A 19489-nucleotide genomic window follows, 5' to 3' on the forward strand; every position below is an offset into this window, starting at 1 on the left:
AAATATAAATCTAACCATAGTTAATATTATATGAAATAAGGTTATGAGTGAGATAAAATTTTTAACTAAGGTCATTTTGCAGAAGTTGAGGGGTCACCATTAAAAATTTTCCTAAATACTTTTATCCTTCTCCCATTGTCCAAGAGCGTAATAACCTACATTGGGTTGCAAATGTACTTTGGTTTACTTGTAAAAGATCCTGATCTAATAGAGTCGTTCTTCTTATATTACCATAGAAAAAAGGATCAAATACTACCTCCGTTTCGCATTATCTGCAACAAAGGAATATTTTATATCTCACAAATAATACCCCTTTGTTGCATATAATGCGAAACGGAGGTAGTATAATTTATTAGGTACTCGTAGCCAGCAGCATAATAAATAATGATTGAACAACGATAAAAACCTGTAATTACCAGAGTTTCCCTAAATATCTTCCCTCCTATCATCCTCCAACAACGGAGTAGCAAGCTATGCAATGACTCAACAACAAAAATTTGCAAAATTATCTCAAGACTAGATCTAACATTTAAAGGTCAAAACAAAAAATGCTATAAAATTAAAGTTCAATTATAAAAATGACAACGCTGCATATGAAATTTTTCATGGAAGGACTTATGGATGTTGAAATCACAGTTAAGGACTCTCCGTCCACTTATATAAATAACACCTCATCATTCATTAGCTAACCATATCTTTTTCCATCCCAAGTTATTTTCTCACAAAATTTTTTTTTTAAAAAAAATAATTTTATACGAGTAATATTTACTGTGGCATTATTTTGATCAAGATGACTATCATCATAGAGCAGCAACCTGATTTTGGTACATTTTTTTTTATATATAATTTTCCCATCATTTCGAAATAAAAATAATTACTGTGGTTTTTTTTTTTTAAAAAAATAATTTTTCCCATCTTTTTTATTAAGTCATCAGCTCATCACAATATAAAAAAAAAAAAAAAAAAATCGAAATATTACACCTTTTTTTTTTTAGGAAAAATATGTTAGCTTCTAGTCCTAAATAACCCAATTATGTAAGAAAAGTAATTCCTTAGAGAATTAATTTTTGTCTTTTTTTATTTTTTATTTTTTACTTTTTTTATTTTTTATGAATATTAGTACTTTGTTGAATGAAAATGTTGTATTTATGGAACAGGATTGGAGGACCACAAAAATCATGCGGAGGAGGAGGAATATGTAGTGGCAATAGAAGAAGTACATAAGCCAAATCACTTTTTGGTACCTCAAACCAACTCCTTTGGCCAAACTTTTAGGTACTACTATCATGGACTTTGTTTAGTATAAAAAGGCATGTCCTTATTTAAGTTTGAATGTAAATGGTTTGGTCGAATCCGATCTTGTGTTTTAATCTAATGATAAAATCTCATATGATAATTGTTATAATTGTATAAATCTACGGTAAAAGTTTAATCAAGGCAAAAGAAATTAACTTTAGATCAAATCAGATTAGAATTACTTGTATTATATACAAACTTAACTAAAGGAAAAGAAAAACAAAAATCTTATAATAGGTGAAATAGTGAATAGATCAAGTTCTAAGGTGTAAAGAACATATTCACTTACTATGTATTCATTTGCATGTGACAAGAGGTTTTATTATCTCAATTAAGATGATTAGGTTTGAGGACAGTATTAGTGACATAGCTCCCAACCTGGTTTAGAGATTAAATCTCACGGGGCTCATTTGAGGACTTCACCTCTTTTTTTTTTATTTATTTATTTATTTTTTTAATTTTAACGAGGTTGGGAAAAAAAAATAATTAAAACAATAAGAACTTACACTCTGTAGATAACAGTCACAACACCAACTGTAAATGGGCTGGGCCAAACTTATTTCACATACTGGGCTTAGGTTAGTTATAATCAATGTTGAATTTGACGTAAACGGCCAATTGGTAGCCCAATAAAAGATCCAAACCTGTTGTTTTCTTAACAGAGATTATGAGGCTGAAGGTGAAAGGCAACCTGGTGTGGAGAAATTCTACAGGATTAATCACATTCACCAGTGTGTTGATTTTGTAAGTTCTAAAGAATATAAAGTATATTACAACATTCATTTTGGTGTGATGAAATTGACTTGTTGATGAACTAATGATTTGTTTGAAATGTAGGTGAAAAAGATGAGGGAAGAGTATGGGAAACTAAACAAGGTGGAAATTAGCATTTGGGAATGCTGTGAGCTCCTAAACGACGTCGTCGATGAGAGTGATCCTGACTTGGATGAGCCACAAATTGAGCATTTGTTACAATCTGCTGAGGCTATTAGGAGAGACTATCCTAATGAAGATTGGCTTCATCTCACTGCCCTTATTCATGGTACTATATGCAAACAATGGTTCAATTTTAACAAATTAGTGGACTTTTTACTGTTTAAAGTAATGTTATTTTATCTAAACAAACTCTAATTTATGATATTTTAGATCTTGGTAAGGTTCTCCTACTTCCTAGCTTTGGTGAGCTTCCTCAATGGGCTGTTGTTGGTGATATATTTCCTGTTGGTTGTGCTTTTGACGAGTCAATCGTGCACCATAAGGTGAGTATGCCTAGATACTTAATGCTAATTTCATTGCATAATGTCATGGAGTTCCAACGGTTTCAGTCTGATTTTTACAGTATTTTGCTCTAAACCCGGACTATGATAACCCAGCTTATAACACAAAGTATGGCATGTACTCTGAAGGATGTGGACTTGAGAACGTGTTAATGTCATTTGGGCATGATGACTACATGTACCTAGTTGCAAAGGAGAACAACACTACTCTACCCTCAGCTGCTCTGTTTATCATACGATATCATTCTTTCTATGGTAGGTTACTCGTGTAACTTGTAGCTTGTTTCGACTGGTAGTTAATAGCAATTGATGGTAATAAATGGAAGTGTAAGTGTGTAACCTTTTGCTGCCTCAGCATTACACACTGCAGGAGCATACAAGTACTTGATGAATGAAGAGGATAAAGAGAACTTGAAATGGCTCCATATATTTAACAAGTATGACCTCTACAGCAAGAGCAAGGAGAGAATCGATGTGGAGAAGGTTAAGCCATACTATCTCTCCCTCATTGAGAAGGTTAGCTTTACACGTAGTCACGTTTATAGTGTAACTTGAGCTTTTAATATTCGAATATATTCAGATGAAGATAGTATGTTATGCATGTTTTAATTAATGTATAAACTTCTCGATGATTATGCAGTATTTCCCGGCAAAACTAAGATGGTGAAGATGGATTACTCGAGACACTGTACCCAGGGGATACTCTACTAATCAGGGAAACCTAGACCTAAGTAAGTTGGTTAAGCAATAGTTCTACTATGTAGCTACAGTATATTCCAGAGGATGTGTTTAGAGGATGCCTTTGTTGATGATGCTTATAAGGAAGCTTTAATGTGTGGTTAAGGACCCTTATATGCCTTAAATACAAACATGTCTCTTAGATGATGATACCATTACCGCAATTTATTACCGCCTCTCCCTTTTGAATGGGTCATATGACTTGTGAGGATAAATTATGGATGTTGATGTTCTTCCAATTATCCTTCGCAGATAATGTTCAATCAGAATATGTCCAAATCATCGATTTATCTTAATTCTTGACTTCTGCACGTAAAGCTCTTTTACATGAATACCATAACACATAGAATAATTCTGAGGGGTGAACATCAGTATAACTTTCATGATGGCAGTTTTTAGCAGCATAATGCAAAAACTTGCTCTGAAGTGAGAACAGAGAACCTCAGAGCATCGGAAAATAATACATAGAGTGGGCAATTCAATCATGTCATGTCTAAGGACACAACATGATACCTAACGCGTCAAATTTTGGGTAATTCATATTGTCATGCTAGATCAGAGTCAATGTTATCTTATCATGTTAAAAGATCAATTACTTAACCAATGGCATGTCACTATGCCTACAAATTATTAGGAGGAAGAACCAAAATTTAGACAGGTTAAACACTGTGAGGAAGTGAATAAGCTTTCATCATTGAATATAATGGTTGACATCTTCACTGATAAATGGCAAAGCATACAATCTCATGTCAAAGAACCACAAAAAAATTCTGTATTCTGCTATGACTTGAGAGATATATCAATCATCTCCACAATCAGCACATGACTCAAAAGACACCTTTATCTTCATGAATAATAAGAGAAAAACATCAAAAAATTTATTTCCGCACTTCTCCTTGGAGAATAGATGCATCAACTTTTTTCATGGCGAACAACAGAGTTAATAGCAGCCTAGCAGGATTGAACTTAACAATGAAAAGCATGACCAAAGAGGTTACCAGCTCCTTATTCCAGAGGACATGCTTTCTCAAATGCTTCCTGCTCTTTGCGGCACATCTCAAATTCATTTGTATGGTAATACATGCAGTTTCCGTAGGCATCCATCTCCTTTGTGCACTTTTGGTGAAGGTCTTTCAACCTGCACAGCCAACAGTGTAAAGATCACAAATTCTGGGTCTAAAATGTTTAACAGAACACCTGACGGGCTAATCCGTCGAATAAAATTGACTGATTCAAAAATCAAAACAGCATGACAGCAACAAAAATTAGCAAAAAATATCAATCTAATTGATGATAAATTGTACTACCATATCCAGCACATCCATCAGAACAAAGATATGTGCACCTACTAATACATGGAAAGGACACAGTTGTACAAATATAAACTCTTCTTCCCCCACGTAAATTTCCAATTTTACACACAAGAATGGAAAGAAGCCACAAGGTATTGAAATTTGGCCCAAGGTTGTTGACATTTCTAGATCAAGGGTAGTGAAAAAAACAAGAATGACATAGCTTACAAGGACAGAAGAACAAACAAAGGATTCAGGCATGACTCCAATGCTAGACAGATAAAAGTAATCTTCCAGTTCTTTCTTACTCAGGACAGGACTAATGAATGGGTAATGTAATTTCTGCTGCTTCTCCTTCTCCTTCATTGAACGAAATAGCTGCATACCACTGTTTTAGTAGTGAAACATGAAGAGCACTACTATTCTCTCTCTCCTTAGTGATAAGATTATTGCAAAACAGAGATCAAAATTGAGGTGAGTTTGTGGAGTTTAAGCACCAATGTGTTGGCGCAAAGAGCAGGGCATTCTTACAAAGCCAATCATAAAACAGATCTTAGATCTCGTGCCAGAAGCAAAGCACTATGCTGGTGCGGGGAGGGGGGGGGGAGAGAAAAGAAAGAGATCCAAGGAGAGAAAGTTAGGTTCCCAATGCTTCTCAATGCTCAACAAGATGCGCCAACCTCAAGATGCGCCAACCTCAAGATGCGCCAACCCATCTCTCATCATTTAGTGATTATGCCCCAGCGAGGCACTTTGATGGGTCATATGGAGCCCGGAGTCCTTCTCCAACCCCTTTCTCTCTCCCTACTCTATGATCTCAGGCTCTTGCTCTCCCTCAATGTCTGTTCCTGAGTAGGACTTTTAAGTTGAGAATGTGATCAACCATAAAAAAAAAAAATAGGGTTAATCATGTGAGTGCTAGACTGTAAAGTGGTGGTCGCCAAGGAGAATGTTCTTTCATATAATAACATAGAAGAATGAAAATCAGTGACAATGATAAGCATGAGAAGGCAAAACTTCTAGGGAAACAACTGCCTAAGGCTTTATAGTAGTTCTTTATTCCTCTGCAAAACAAGACTTTATTTGCTGTAGCAAAAGAATAAAAGGCCACTAGTGACCATCATACTGTCCTGGCAATAAGACATGAACTTTACTAGCAAAAGCTATAGGTTTTATAGACATCAAACAGGAACTAATGAAACCTGGTAAGTCTGTATGAGAATAGAAAGATAATGGGATTTGTTTATCAAATGGGTATCTCTTCCCTGCAGTAGGGGAAGAGTTAAACTCAACTGACACTCCTCTAAAGGATGCCTGCAATCTGCTGAAGGTTGGATTCTTAGTTATATGCAAGTTTGAATTACAAGAAGCTCCTCGAGGGCAAACCGCCAGTGGCAACCAAAGGCCTGAAGATGCTAGGGGAAATTGCAAAAATCAACCAATACTATTACTCCATCCATTTTTCAATAACTGATCATTCTCTAGTATGGCTTTTTAGAAATGAATGAAACATTCTTTTGTTTCATCCATGGTTTCTCCTACTCCCTTTCCTCATCACATGGACACATTCTCCCATCTATATATATTTCTCTCGTCAATTGTCACCACACTTAAAAATTTGTACCAAATCCTACTGTTTCACTTATTGGCAGATGAGAAGTTCTAGATTTGATCATATCAGAGATAGTGTAGCATCAAGGCTGATAAAAAAGAAGATCAACAATGTCAACGGCTACTAATTGTTCAACTACCCTTCTCTTCGCCTTAAAAGTTTACTTTAAAGTTTGAAGTAAGAAAGATCTTCTAGCATTTGCCCTTATCCATAGCAATAGTTCCAAATAATTAGCATACTCATAACTAGTTAAATTTGCAAATTTCCAATATTCTTATCGCCATCAAAGTTCAATCAGGATATTTAAAAATAGTATTTCTAGATCTAATCAGCTTCAACAAGATATTCCAGGGACCAGACAAGGAAATATATATATAATGAGTCTCAAAATTATGAAATATCATACAAATTGATCTGTGTTTCCAAGTGTCAACCAGAAGCTTCAAACCTCCCTAGAAGTTTTTCAAGTGCAGAAAGTAAAAAAATAAATAAATAAAATTAAAAAAAAAAAAAAAGCACCCGAAGTTTATAATGGGATTTATGGGAACATAACATTACATTTTAGACTTTAGTATTGTTATGTCTCTCTCCTGAATGTCTTTCCTCTACCCCAATCAACTTCATGCAATTATTCTTTCCCACAATCGCCCCTACAACTAAATTTGGTGTCCAATAGCATAAGCAGTATATGAGTATGCCGTTTAGAGTATACCCCTTATAATTAACAGGTTTAAATGGGTCCTATTATACCAGTCAAGAATCCAAATTTCATCAAAACTTAGAAAGCACTAACGTTTATGAAGTAAATAGTTATTCATGAAATAGCTACCGAAAACATAACCAATAACTCCCATAAACCTTATACATTTTCCTGTTACGGAAGGAACTTCTTATGACAGTTAACTTTTACACTATGTTTGGATAACATTATTATTGAAGGGAAGAGAGGCAAGAGGGGGGGGGGGGGGGGGGGGGGGGGGAGTGAAGGAAAGGGAGGTGATGGAAAGAGAGGGCAGGGGAGGGAGAAGGTGAACTTCTAATTTCCTTCCAAACCTCTGCAATAATGTAGGGATTTGATTTATTAAAAGGGGAAGGAAAATGGATCCTTCCAATTCCCTCCCCATCCCTCCTTGCATTAGATATCCAAACAAAGGATGATGCATCCTTCCCTTTCTCTTCCTTTCCCTCCATTTCTCTGTATCCAAACATACTTTTAAAGTTTGCATAGGCATTGAATCTATTGAACTCCCATGATCCAAAGGCAGTGCATTAAGCCCCTCTTATATAGTGCATAATAACACTAAATGCTGGCAACAGTTTACACAGTCAATCAAATCATTGAATGATCCTCAACTTCCATAACTAGTTGAGAGTTTGTCTAGATTTTATTAGTTGTCCCCTGTGATACAAAAACAGCCTATGCTCAATTTTAAGAGGTATGTGAGCAATGCAGTTCCTATGAAAGAAGGGTGAGAAGTATGGAATAGCATGAAGATGTTCTATGTGGTTAAGCTGCAATTCTGCAATTCCATGACGAGGCAAAGACCAAATAAGAAAATTAAAACAGAAAAAATCCAACCTCTTCTACTGTCAAAGTGCTTTCTCAACCATGTTTCCGTGTTGAACCCAATACACACATCATATTAGCAATGACCAACACAGCAAGGGCGAAATTGCCATCCTAAAGTAGCACCCACTAGCCAAGCCAAAATATGAGAAGCTCGCTCATTTATAGCTTTTTAATATCAAGATAATAAATAAAGCATCATAGATCTCTATGGACAGAAAATCATATTTTGATGTTTCTTACCCCCGAATCCCCTTTACTGACCATCACCTCCAAAATGGACCACTCTCCTATCTAAAGTATGTATGCTCAATTGCTCACAACTCATGAACTCAAGACCAATAAAGATCTAACCAGCAATATAAAAAAGTTCTCTTGAATATCTCAAAGAAAATATGCATTTGTCTATTGTCTTCTCCTCCCATCCCAAACATAAATTCTCATATGCGGAGTATCAAATTTCAAATGCCTTATTTTCTCTCTACTTCAGACAATAGATTGGGCCATTCACTCATCCATATACTCACCATCTTCACTTTCCTCTTTACTTGTGCCAAATGAAAATTGGGTATAAAATTTGAATCCAAGGGAGCATGAGGTTAGAATCACGGGCTTAAACTGGGGCTTGTAGGGGGTAAAGAATAATCATCTGAAGAAAACACAATAGTGACACTCTTGCTCACTGCATCATACGTAGCCATTGTCAACAAGTAGCATGGGCCATAGGGCTCATTTACAGTCAAATGACTCAAATCAACCCTCTATAATAAGAGAATTCATGTTACATACTATGCCAAATGCCGATCATCATAATGCAAAATCTCTTTCAAAACATAAAATCTAATTCATTTCTCATGTCCGAATCCTTCTAACCAATGTCCAAACTTTTGGGACGTGTGTAATCTCACATCACAATAAATGAGTAAGTGGAGGAAAAGGAGAAGAGCTTAGCTTCCTTAAGCAACAACCACAGCAAAGAAAAGCCAAGACTTATACCTCAGAAATCTGAATTGATTCAGCAAATAGTATAAAGTACGACAGACTGCTCAGCTATTTTCCCCAAACATTAAGAGATTTCCTAATCCAACCAAAATCTTAAAGCATAAAAACCTAAATGCTCCAATACACATTACCTAAAACACCACATTTGAGCAAAAAAAAAAAAAAACGATCATCTTTCGCCCCGCTACACTAGCAACACAACCATTTGAAAAACTATATCTTTGGATCATACAACTCAGCCTCGGATTCAAAATCCTTTTGATTCACAATTGACCAATTTCATAAACCCTAAATTACAAAAATAAAAAAACAAAGTAAAAAACAAACAACCCACAATTCAAACTGCCCCAATTAACCCTAAATCACATAAAACGAAATCTTTGCTCAATCAATCAATAAACCCACCACTAATCAATCCCTAATTAGCCAAAAATAATACATTCTAATTGCAAAAAATTGAAATAAATTAAGGAAAACCCATGAAAAGAAAGAGAAAAAGAGAGAGAAAATTACAAGGAAAAGACACAACGAGTGACTTGTTGACCCTTATCGAGACATTTCTCAGGATTCTGATCTTTCTTCTTGCACTTCAAAAACGCAATGTTTTCATCGCGGCATCTTGTTGATATGTGCTTTGATGCCGCCATTAACACCGCCGATGTGGGAATCGGTTCCTCAACTGATGTATTTGCTGCCATCTGAAATTTGAAAACAAAAAAAAAAAACCAGAAATTAAAATTTCGAAGAAACCCCAGTAATAAATTAGAGGGATTGGTGAAATGTAGGAAGGAAAATGACAAATTGATGAGAAAATTTGTGGGGATTTTGAAAAAGGAGTGATTACGTTATTTGGGATTTGGGATTTGATTGGTGTCGCTTCAACGATGAGAGAGAGGATGCAGGTTCAGGTGAAGGGGAGCTGAAGAACAAACTGCGAGTAAAGGGATTTTTGCAGTTCACTGGGAAGAGAGGATGGTAATTTCTTTTTTTTTTTTTTTTTTAAACCACAAAGTTTAATGGCTACACCGTTTAACCGGGGTTATTTATCCAGGAGCTACTTTGTCATAGGTTACTCGGTCATGGATTACTTGGTCAGGGGTAGAGGTGTTAATTCAGATAACCGGATGGAGTTTGGGTCGGGTATGTTCGGGTACGTACGTCGGATATGTTCAGATCAAAATTATCCTTTTAACTCGGATCGGGCCAAATTCGGGTCATGGCCTATCGAGTCCGGGTCGGATATGGGTCGGGTCAACTCCAGATCGGTTCACTTTCGGTTCGGATAAATTTGGATCGAGTTTAAAACGGGTTTAACCTGATAACTCTGGGTCGGATGTTATTGGGTCGGGTTGATTTCGATTCGGTCAAGTTCGGTTTGATTAAGATAAGGTTGATCCGTTGATTCATTAAATGGTCAATTTCGATTCAATTACTTTTTGTGTTTGGCTGGATTTTGGTCGAGTTGACCAAATTCATATCGAAATAAGGTTATTTTTAATCTAGAGATACTATTGAGTTTTTACCTTATTATTGGTTCAATATGATTATTAATTACGAAGCACGAAGTTTTAGTTTTCTCATTTGATCAAGTTATGTATAATTTTTATCTTAAAGGATAATTGAGTTTGAATAATTATCGATGACTTATCATACCTAAATAAGAAAATGACAATAGGCTTTAGGCGGCATTTAACTAGAGCTTTACTAGCGAATCAAATAATTCTCGCTTAATGTTAGGCGACATTATTAGATCTTGTGGCATTTATTAAAGCTTAGAAAGTAAATTTATATAATTGATAGTACATGAAGTAAACTTAAGACTCCAGACTACTTCTTTGTAGTAAAAAAGTTAACTTATTAATAATTAGTAAATGTATAGTATCTCTAAAAAAAAAAGTAAATATATAGTATAAGAACTTGAATAAAAAGGTCAATAATCAATTATGGTCGGGTCAAATTCGGATCGAGTAAAAATCAAATCAAGTTAAAATCGGGTCGGGTTAATATCGATCAGTTCGGGTCAAAACAGATCGGATCTGATCGGTTATTTATCCGGTCAATTTCGGATCAGGTTGAGCTCAGGTCGGGTCAAATCGGTTCCATTTGAGTTCAGGTTGGGTCAAATCGAATTCGGGTTGAGTTCAGGTCGGATCAAATCGGTGCCGGGTTAAGTTCAGATTGAGTCAAGTTCGGATTCGGGTTGAGTTCAGTTCGGTTACAGATTGGGTTTGGGTCTTGAATTTCTCGGATAAAATCGGATCGGTTGCAGTTCGAAACGGATAATTTTTTTCGGGTTGGTTTGGGTTTGACACCTCTAGTCAGGGGTGGTCGGGGTTACTTATTCAAAGGGTATTCGGTCTGTTAGGGGTTATTTGGCCAGGGGTTAATCAGTCAGGAGCTACTCGTTTAGGGGTTACTCGGGCAATTAGTGGTTACGCGGTCGGTCATGGGATAGATACTTAGTCAAGGGTTATTCGGTCGATCAGAGGTAAACTAATCAGTGTGTTAGTGTGTGTCAACTGGGCACATACACTTAATACACGCTATTTTTTTAAATTATTATTTATTTATTTTTGCAAAACAGAAAATCTTATATTTGGTTGGACACATCATGTGACCAACATCATGAGGGTTAATTCGATAGTGTTATAGTGTTACTTGGCCAGTGTTACTAGGGTTACTTCATCAGTGTTACTAGGGTTATTTCGTCAGTGTTGTAGGGATTATTCGATCATTATTTTAGAGGTTACTTGGTCAGTTGGTCGTCAGTATTAGAGGAGGTACTCGATCAATGTTACAAAGGTTATTCGGTCAATGTTACAGAGGTTACTTTGTTCTTTTACAAGCGGCCACATGGTGTAGCCAGCCACACTCAAAACAAATTGTTTGCAAAATTATTCAGCATATGAGTTAAGGGATTTTCTCAATTTATTTCCTTTTTTATAATATAAATTGATTAATAAATAAAAAGTCATGCGACATCTACAAAAAAATTTATATGAAACAAATAAATGACAATTGAATCAAATAAAAACATCATTTCAGCAAAGCTATCATCGTTATTGCAAATCGTATACCCTATTTCACACCGTTGTGATTTACAGCCTTCTTCGACGATGGAGGTCTATCGATTTGTTGCAACCGTGAAGAAAATTTTCGCTTAATTCATACTTCGTATAATTGAAATATTAACCTCTTTTCCGATCCCACACAAATTTTACTTATGAAACAACTCTACAACAATCCATCAGACAAAAAAACAATTCCTCCCTCAATAAAGAGAGAAGAAAAACCTTTTTCAAAGGAGAAAAACCCTCCTAAAGAAAGAAGAAAAGTCTTTTCTTTTTAGGGTGAAATTAAACGTTCCTCCTCCTAAAAGAGGAAGAGTTGTTATAAACTTAAAACAAACAAAAACAAAGTGAAAAGGCACATAAAAAACAAAGATTGGAGCTTTCCAATGATAAATACCGATGGAAGCTCCTCCAAAATTCAACGATGAAGGCAAGGGTTTTTAGAGAGAGGGGAGAGTCTAGAGTTCAATAAATAATTTCGGTGGTGGGGATGTCAATGACTTGATATTCTAAGTTACCTGACACGTGTCAGGTTGTGGTTGGTTAAAAAAAATTTAAAAAAAAAGAGAAGGAAAAAAATCAATAGGAAGAAAAGGAAAAAAAATAATTTTGCCACATGTCATATGTTTACAGGTTCAAAATTTTAAAAATTAAATTAAAAAAAATCAACTAACCCCCAACCCCGTCAAACTCCTCTTTCCCAATCCCAAACCCCGACAACCTCCAGCTTCCCATGCCATTCCTACCGGAAACAACACTTCCCTCTCCCCCACCGTGGTACCATCAAAACCGGCCATCTGCACCTTCCCTCCCTGTGCCACCAAAACAACCTATAATCAAATTAGAGGTTATAAAAACTCGGGCGGGACCGGACCTTAACACAATTTCTCGTGTCTAAACCTGCAAAAAAAAAGTAGGCTTGTCGGACCAAAACGGGCTTTGCGAGCTGAGTTTGAGCTTTTTAATTAACTTAAAATAGATTTTTATGTTTTCCCAAACCCGCCCTATTTTCAGGTCGGGCTAGCGGGTCACCGGGCCAATGTTGATCACTTCTAAATCAAATCTCCTTCCCTAAAACCACCACCCACAAAACCACCGTTAACTAAAACCCCCGCTAACCAAAACCACCACTGCAACGCCACCGTTAGCCAAAACCCCCAAAACAACCACCCGCGAAACAACATTAAGGGTTTTGGTTAACGGTGGCTTAGGGCCGGGGGTGGTGGGAGGGAAGGAGAGCAGTTTTTGGGGTTGTTTTTAGTGATGTATTGTTGCCTCGTGGGTTGTTCAAGGGTGGGAATGGCCAGTTCGGGAATGAAGGGCAACCAGCGTAGTGACTAGTGGTTTTCTCTATGTTTTTTTTAATTTAATTTTATTTTTGTAAAAATAAAAATTTATTTATCTTTGGTTAAAAAAAAAATCATCCAATGACAATGCAACATGTGGAAGATATTTTATTTTTTTTAGAAAAAATTAACCTTTCTTTCAAGTTACCAGTAGTTAGGATTGAAGAAAGTAAACGCAGGTAAAAGTTGGAATTATTACAAAATAATCGAAATTTGGTATTATTTAAAGTAAATTGGGCTAATCTTTGAGCTAATCTTTAATATAAAAGAACTAAAATGTATGAGCTAATCTTTGCCTATTAGTTAATTAAATGGTAAAAAAAGAGTTTGATATTTAAATTATAAATTAATAATTATAAAATAAAATAAAAGTTTTGTTTCACAAAGAAAAATTATAATTTTAATAAAATATGGTTAAACTGCAAACCGCATTTTGCGGTGCGGTTTGGTGCGGTTTTTTAAAAGTATGGTTTGAAAAAGTTACAAATTGCACTTTTGCGGTTTGGTGCAGTTTAGGATCCTAACCGCACCAACTCGCATCGTGAACTGATTGGAGCTGAACTGAACTGAACTGATTGGAACTGAATTGAACTGAATTGATTGGAACTGAACTGAACTGAACTGAACTGAAATGAATATTTTATGTGAGACGGAAATTAAGAGCTGAACTGAACTGAACTGATTAGAGCTGAACTGAACTGATAAGAGCTGAACTGAACTGATTAGAGCTGAAATGAACTGAACTGAAATTAAGTAAATGTGAACAGGCCCTTAGTATAGGATTATATTAATAATTTTTTTTATATTGTCAGGATTGTGGCTTTATCACATCTAGTCTAGATTAAATAATTAATCTCTTTCCTCAAAAAAAAAAAAAAAAAAAAAAAAAAAAACTCTTTTCTGCACCCAAAAAAATGGTTTGTTAGGATTGCATATTTGCTCTAAAACATTTTATATATTCTTTTTGGGAATATCCAAAACATAGAACAAATAATTTATTGGAAATTTTGTCAATAACTACCAATTAAAGCACGTGTTTTGAAAACAACTACCTATTAAAATTTTTTTTTAAAAGAACTACCACAAAGATGTAAAAAGTTTAACTAGCACTACCACTTTAACAATTTTGGCTAAAATATCCGGTATTTGGGTCTCACTTTTTATCACTTTTTACCTTTATGAAGGGTAACTTAGTCAATTTAGATGATGATTTTATGAGGTAAAGGTAAAAAGTAGAACCTACATGCCGAATATTCTAGTTGGAATTATCAAAGTGGTAGTGCTACTTAAACTTTTTACAACTTTGTGGTAGTTCTTTTAAAAAAAATTTTTAATAGGTAGTTGTTTTCAAAACGCACACTTTAATTGGTAGTTTTTGACAAAATTTCCCTAATTTATTAAATAACAAAATATTAATAATTCGTATAAAATAACCAATACTTGTATCAACATCAAAGCTTTGAAGTCAGCCAAATCTTGCATTTGATTTTTTTCCCTTTAATAAAGCTTTTGTTAATAATTGCACATCTTAAGTCAATTCTATCTTGTTCATTCAACAATAACAGCTATACAACTCACATAAATTATGTAAGAAGTTGCGTAAAAATACAAATTATTCTTTCAATATTTCTACTATATTAAGCTCAAAACTTTAAGTGTATTATCCCTCAAATCATCATTCATTATCATTAATAGAATCTAAGAATTTGCAAAAATGGCAATCAAGTCCACCAATACTCTCCGAAAGTTGGTCACTCTTATAATCATCTGTGTAGTTGTTCTATCATCTTCAGTACCATCTGAAGCGCGAAAATGCAAACCAGTCAAGCCTTCCCCTCCTCCTCCTCCAAGTAATATATATTTTACCTTCTAAACAATATTGTTCTTGATGAAATCTTTTGATATACTAATTCCTTTTTGGTGATCTGATTAACACTAATTGTTATTAATTTATATGTTATTTTTTGGCAAATATAGCAGGGCCTACTGTATGTCCAGCTTGTGTTTGTTGCAACCCTGCACCCCCTGGTGTTTGCTGTGGTTGCTGTGCTTTTCCGATCGAAGATCCGCCATCTCCCTCACCATTTGTGATCACTCCATGAAAGAATTGAAATCTACATTTCTTATATTTAATATGCACTACCTCTGTTAATTTTTTATATCTCACAAATAATACTCTATGTTGCAACTAAAAATTAACGGAGATAGTATTGGTTTTTGTAACTAATTAGTTTAAATAATTGCAATGACAAGCGAAGTAATGTTGAAACTTGAAAGTATGCATTTTCCTTGCAACTGTTTTTATTTATTTCAACTATATATAATAATAATTCTGGTTCGTGAACACAAAATTATGGTATACTAGATTAGGTCCAGTGTCATAAACGATAATTTCACCGCATAATAAGATTAAAAATGGAAATTTCTTTTATAAAAAGGAACATTTAGAAATATTAATCCCAACTTTGCTCCATTTTCTTTTAATAATCCCAACTTTGGGGGCCATTTATTTTCTTCAATCCCAAACCGGTCAACAAAAGTCAATAACCTGCTATCACAAGTTACGTGACACGTGTCACATTGTGATTGGTCCAAAAAGAAAAAAATTTTAAAAAAAAAAGAAAAATTAAAAAATTATAAAAATAAAACCACCATCCAGCCCGGCCCTCCACCACTACCCACCGGATTCCCAAACCCCAACCGCCCCTATCCCCCTTAACCCACCGGAAAACTTACCCAACCCCCTTTACTCCACCGGCGAACCCAACCCAACCCTCCCGTCAGCCAGCCGCCACCTCCTGCTATCCCATAAACCCCCTCTCTTTCCTCGAAAAAACCATTAAAAACCTCCCTCGCGACTTCAAAAGCCCAAGAAACCCTTCCCCCCACCCAGAAAACACATGTCTCAGATGATTCAATTCGAGGGTGGGGGGAGGGGTTTCGTGGGCTTTTGGAGCGGCGCGGCGGAGGGAGAGTGTGTTATCGGGGATATGATTCAAGGGGAAGGAAAGGGGTGGGGGACGACGGGACAAGAGGAGTGGTGGCAAGGCGGCGGGAGGAGGGGTCTTGGTTTTCTAGCGCGAGAGGGGATTGGGCTGTTATGGTTCCGGTGGGGGCTGTGGTGGTTAGGGAAGGGGCTGGGATTTCATTTTTTAATTTTTTTGTTGTTTTTTTTTTTTTAATTTTTATGGCTAATTAGATCTCAACACGTGGCATTTATGAAAAAATAAAGAAAATAACCTTTTCAACCAGTAGTAGGTCAAAGGGATTGAAGAAATTAAACAGCTCCCAAAGTTGGGATTATTCTAGAATAATTCAAAGTTGGGATTATTAAAAGAAAATGGAGCAAAGTTGGGATTAATATTTCTAAATTTTCCTTATGAAAATAACATGGACAACAACTATAACATATACTTTGTATTTAGTTTCTTCTTATTTCAGTAATGTCGGATCGATATATACAATGAAATTAAACATGGAATAGAACAAAAGAGTCAATTGGACCAATAACACTATATTTAAATTACATCTTGGCCCATATGAATGTTTTAAAAAATCAATGATAAATGGACATCATTATTTTTTTATTAACCAAATAAATTTTTTAAAATTATATATTATACCCAATAGGTAAGAATAATGACCCTGATTTAATGATGTTTGGTCAATTTTCTTTTTCTAACAAAATACTAGTATGATAATTTGAATATTTTGGAGATAAAAAGAAGAAATTTTCATTAATCAAATTGCCTTACTCTATATGATTACATGGCTATGCATATATAGATTAAGGGTTTGTAATGTTCAGCTATATTTTTACACTCCATTCATGTCCTTTTCTTTAATTTTTTGGTTTTTTTTTTTTTTTTTTGGGTAATAAATAAGAAATTTTATTACCAAAGAAGAATAGTACAGTTACAACTTACAATAGGAGCTAAGCTGTAACCCCCCAAACTACACAAGCCCCAAGGGCAAACAACCACAAAACAAGTGCCAAACCATGATAGGCCACCTTCATTTCCTAATGTTCTTCTAAATTAATGCACTTGAAGAATTGAAAGTTTCATTATATATTAAAAAATATATTATACTACGTAATATAAATGTTGAGAAGGAAAAAATTGCACCTGAACATATTTATTGTGCATTATATACACTTTGTGATAGTTAAAAAAAACAAAAAAAAAAAAAAAACATAAATATGTAATACATAAATAGCAGATTTCTTTTTTATAAAAGGAACTAGTGTATGGTCTGGGCGTTGCACTGGGTTGCTACTTTAATTGAACTTTTCGATTATATGTATTTAATATTTTTTTTTTCCCTTTTTTAATTAGTTCTTGTGATTTTCAATTATATACATGTACTTTCATATAAACTTGGTTGCTAGTTTAATTAGCTTAGATGGTTAAATAATCATCTTTCCTGCAAGACGTTTTTTCGTCAAATCAGACAATCGAATCAGATAAGATCATACTAGATCATATCAGAATTAAAAAAATAAGATGATTTAAATAAGCCGTTAGGGCTTGTTGCGGTTTACTTAAAACAATTGAACTGAACTGATCTAAATTATTTATGAGAGAAGGAAATTAAGAACTGAACTGAGCTGAACTAAACTGAACTGAACTCATTGGCTGGAGCTGAACTGAACTGGACATAAATTAAGCTGAATAATTAATGCCCTTAGTTTACTACTAATAGAACTTGTTTTTTGGTCTAATTAAAATGAGATCTGATCTAAATTTTATTATCTGGTTTGGTCGTCTTATCCGATTTGATAATTTGACTAAACCTTGACTGCATTTTAATACTTATCTACAAAGAAAAACATCATCAAAATGGATATTGTTAGATTAGTCTCATTATGAATTTTTCAAATATGTAATTTTCATAATTTTATTTAATATGCATTAACGATATTTAACAATAAATAAATGATACTCCGTAATTAAAAGTTTTGATATGATATGATCTGAATGTTTCCGATTTGGTCTAATTGATATGAACTTATCAAACCCTAGTAAATTAATATGATATATGAATGTTTCTGTATTTTATAATATAGCCTTAGTCCTAACCCTAGTATACTTTGTATGTATAATCTTATTTAATCAATGAGAAAGGCACGATAAATATTCTCATAATCTCTCAGTTACAACCATTAATATTATCAAACATCACAAATCTGAACTTAATCGACTGCAATCGAAAACCCTATTATCGACATGATTTTCCTAAATTCACGGTAGATATGATGAAGAAAAACACGCAAATTTTGATTAACCCTTAGCACATAGCTCCTATAGGTTTAGCAAACATATAGGATGAAAAAAGTACCATTACATGTATAATAGATTACAGGTGGTAAGTATTTTGGGGGAAAATATTCAATCTATCGGGATTGTAAAAAGTACCACTACATGCATAATAGTACACAAAAAGCATTATTCAGACAACTTATAATTTAATAGTACATTATATGCATAATGATACATATTAGTACATTATAATAATGTACCACTGTAAAATCAACTTTTTTCAAAAGCTTGCCAAATTTATATTTTGCCCTATATATGTTTACAAATATAGGAGCTATGTGCTGAGATGCAATCCAAAATTTTCATGACAATACTCCTATAAATATATCTACTAAGATTGTCATCAATAATTTTGCTATGGTAAATTATTTATCAAGACCGTTGACTTTATAAATCAATACAATAATACTACGTACGCACTTGTATTATAGATCGAGGGGCGGAAAATGTCTTAGGTCTATGATTTGAAAGTCGTCCAAAATTTATGCAAACTTAAAATAGCTTGATCACTTATATTATGATATTCTCACCTTTTTTTGAAGATTTATCATCAACAACCAAATTAGATTTATGTATGTCAACTTGATCAAAGAATCGTAACAATTTGCTAGAATGACACTTCTATTATCTTAAGAAGTCAATTCAACTCTTTTATAACATAAACTATGTTCGTTATTCAACAAATGCTGCCACCTCGCTCATTAGTGTTTATAAATACAGCTTAATCTTATGTTCAATTACAAACGATCAATCCTTTAATCGATCATTAGCTAGTCTATAAACCAGCCCGTCTTGTGTGTGGCCAGCCACACCGTGTGACCACTTATAAAATAACAAAGTAACCCATATAAAAATGACCAAGTAACCCCTGTAATACTAATTGAGTAACCCCTATAACACTAACTGAGTAACCATATAGCACTGACGAAGTAACCCCTTTAACACTGATCAAGTAACCCCTATTACA

General features: G+C 34.5%; 2 protein-coding genes across 2 annotated transcripts; one reads left to right on the forward strand and one right to left on the reverse strand.

The window, feature by feature from the left end:
- Positions 1 to 1836: 1836 nt before the first annotated feature.
- On the forward strand, positions 1837 to 3585 carry LOC145619861 (inositol oxygenase 1-like). The gene is made up of 7 exons (XM_081674551.1): positions 1837 to 1874; positions 1959 to 2040; positions 2134 to 2338; positions 2443 to 2555; positions 2636 to 2828; positions 2929 to 3089; positions 3214 to 3585. Exons 1-7 carry the CDS (start codon positions 1837 to 1839, stop codon positions 3238 to 3240), a joined length of 819 nt encoding a protein of 272 aa, XP_081530677.1. The 3' UTR covers positions 3241 to 3585.
- Positions 3586 to 3980: 395 nt separating this feature from the next.
- LOC145620983 (NADH dehydrogenase [ubiquinone] 1 alpha subcomplex subunit 8-A-like) lies at positions 3981 to 9768 on the reverse strand. The gene is made up of 3 exons (XM_081675722.1): positions 9629 to 9768; positions 9298 to 9482; positions 3981 to 4449 (listed from the first exon to the last, which is right to left on the reverse strand). The coding sequence occupies exons 2-3, from the start codon at positions 9480 to 9482 to the stop codon at positions 4317 to 4319; spliced, it is 318 nt and encodes a 105-aa protein (XP_081531848.1). The 5' UTR covers positions 9629 to 9768; the 3' UTR covers positions 3981 to 4316.
- Positions 9769 to 19489: the final 9721 nt, after the last annotated feature.

This window comes from Chenopodium album, chromosome 27, assembly GCF_948465745.1.
Source record: "Chenopodium album chromosome 27, dcCheAlbu1.1, whole genome shotgun sequence".
Lineage (NCBI taxonomy): Eukaryota > Viridiplantae > Streptophyta > Magnoliopsida > Caryophyllales > Amaranthaceae > Chenopodium > Chenopodium album.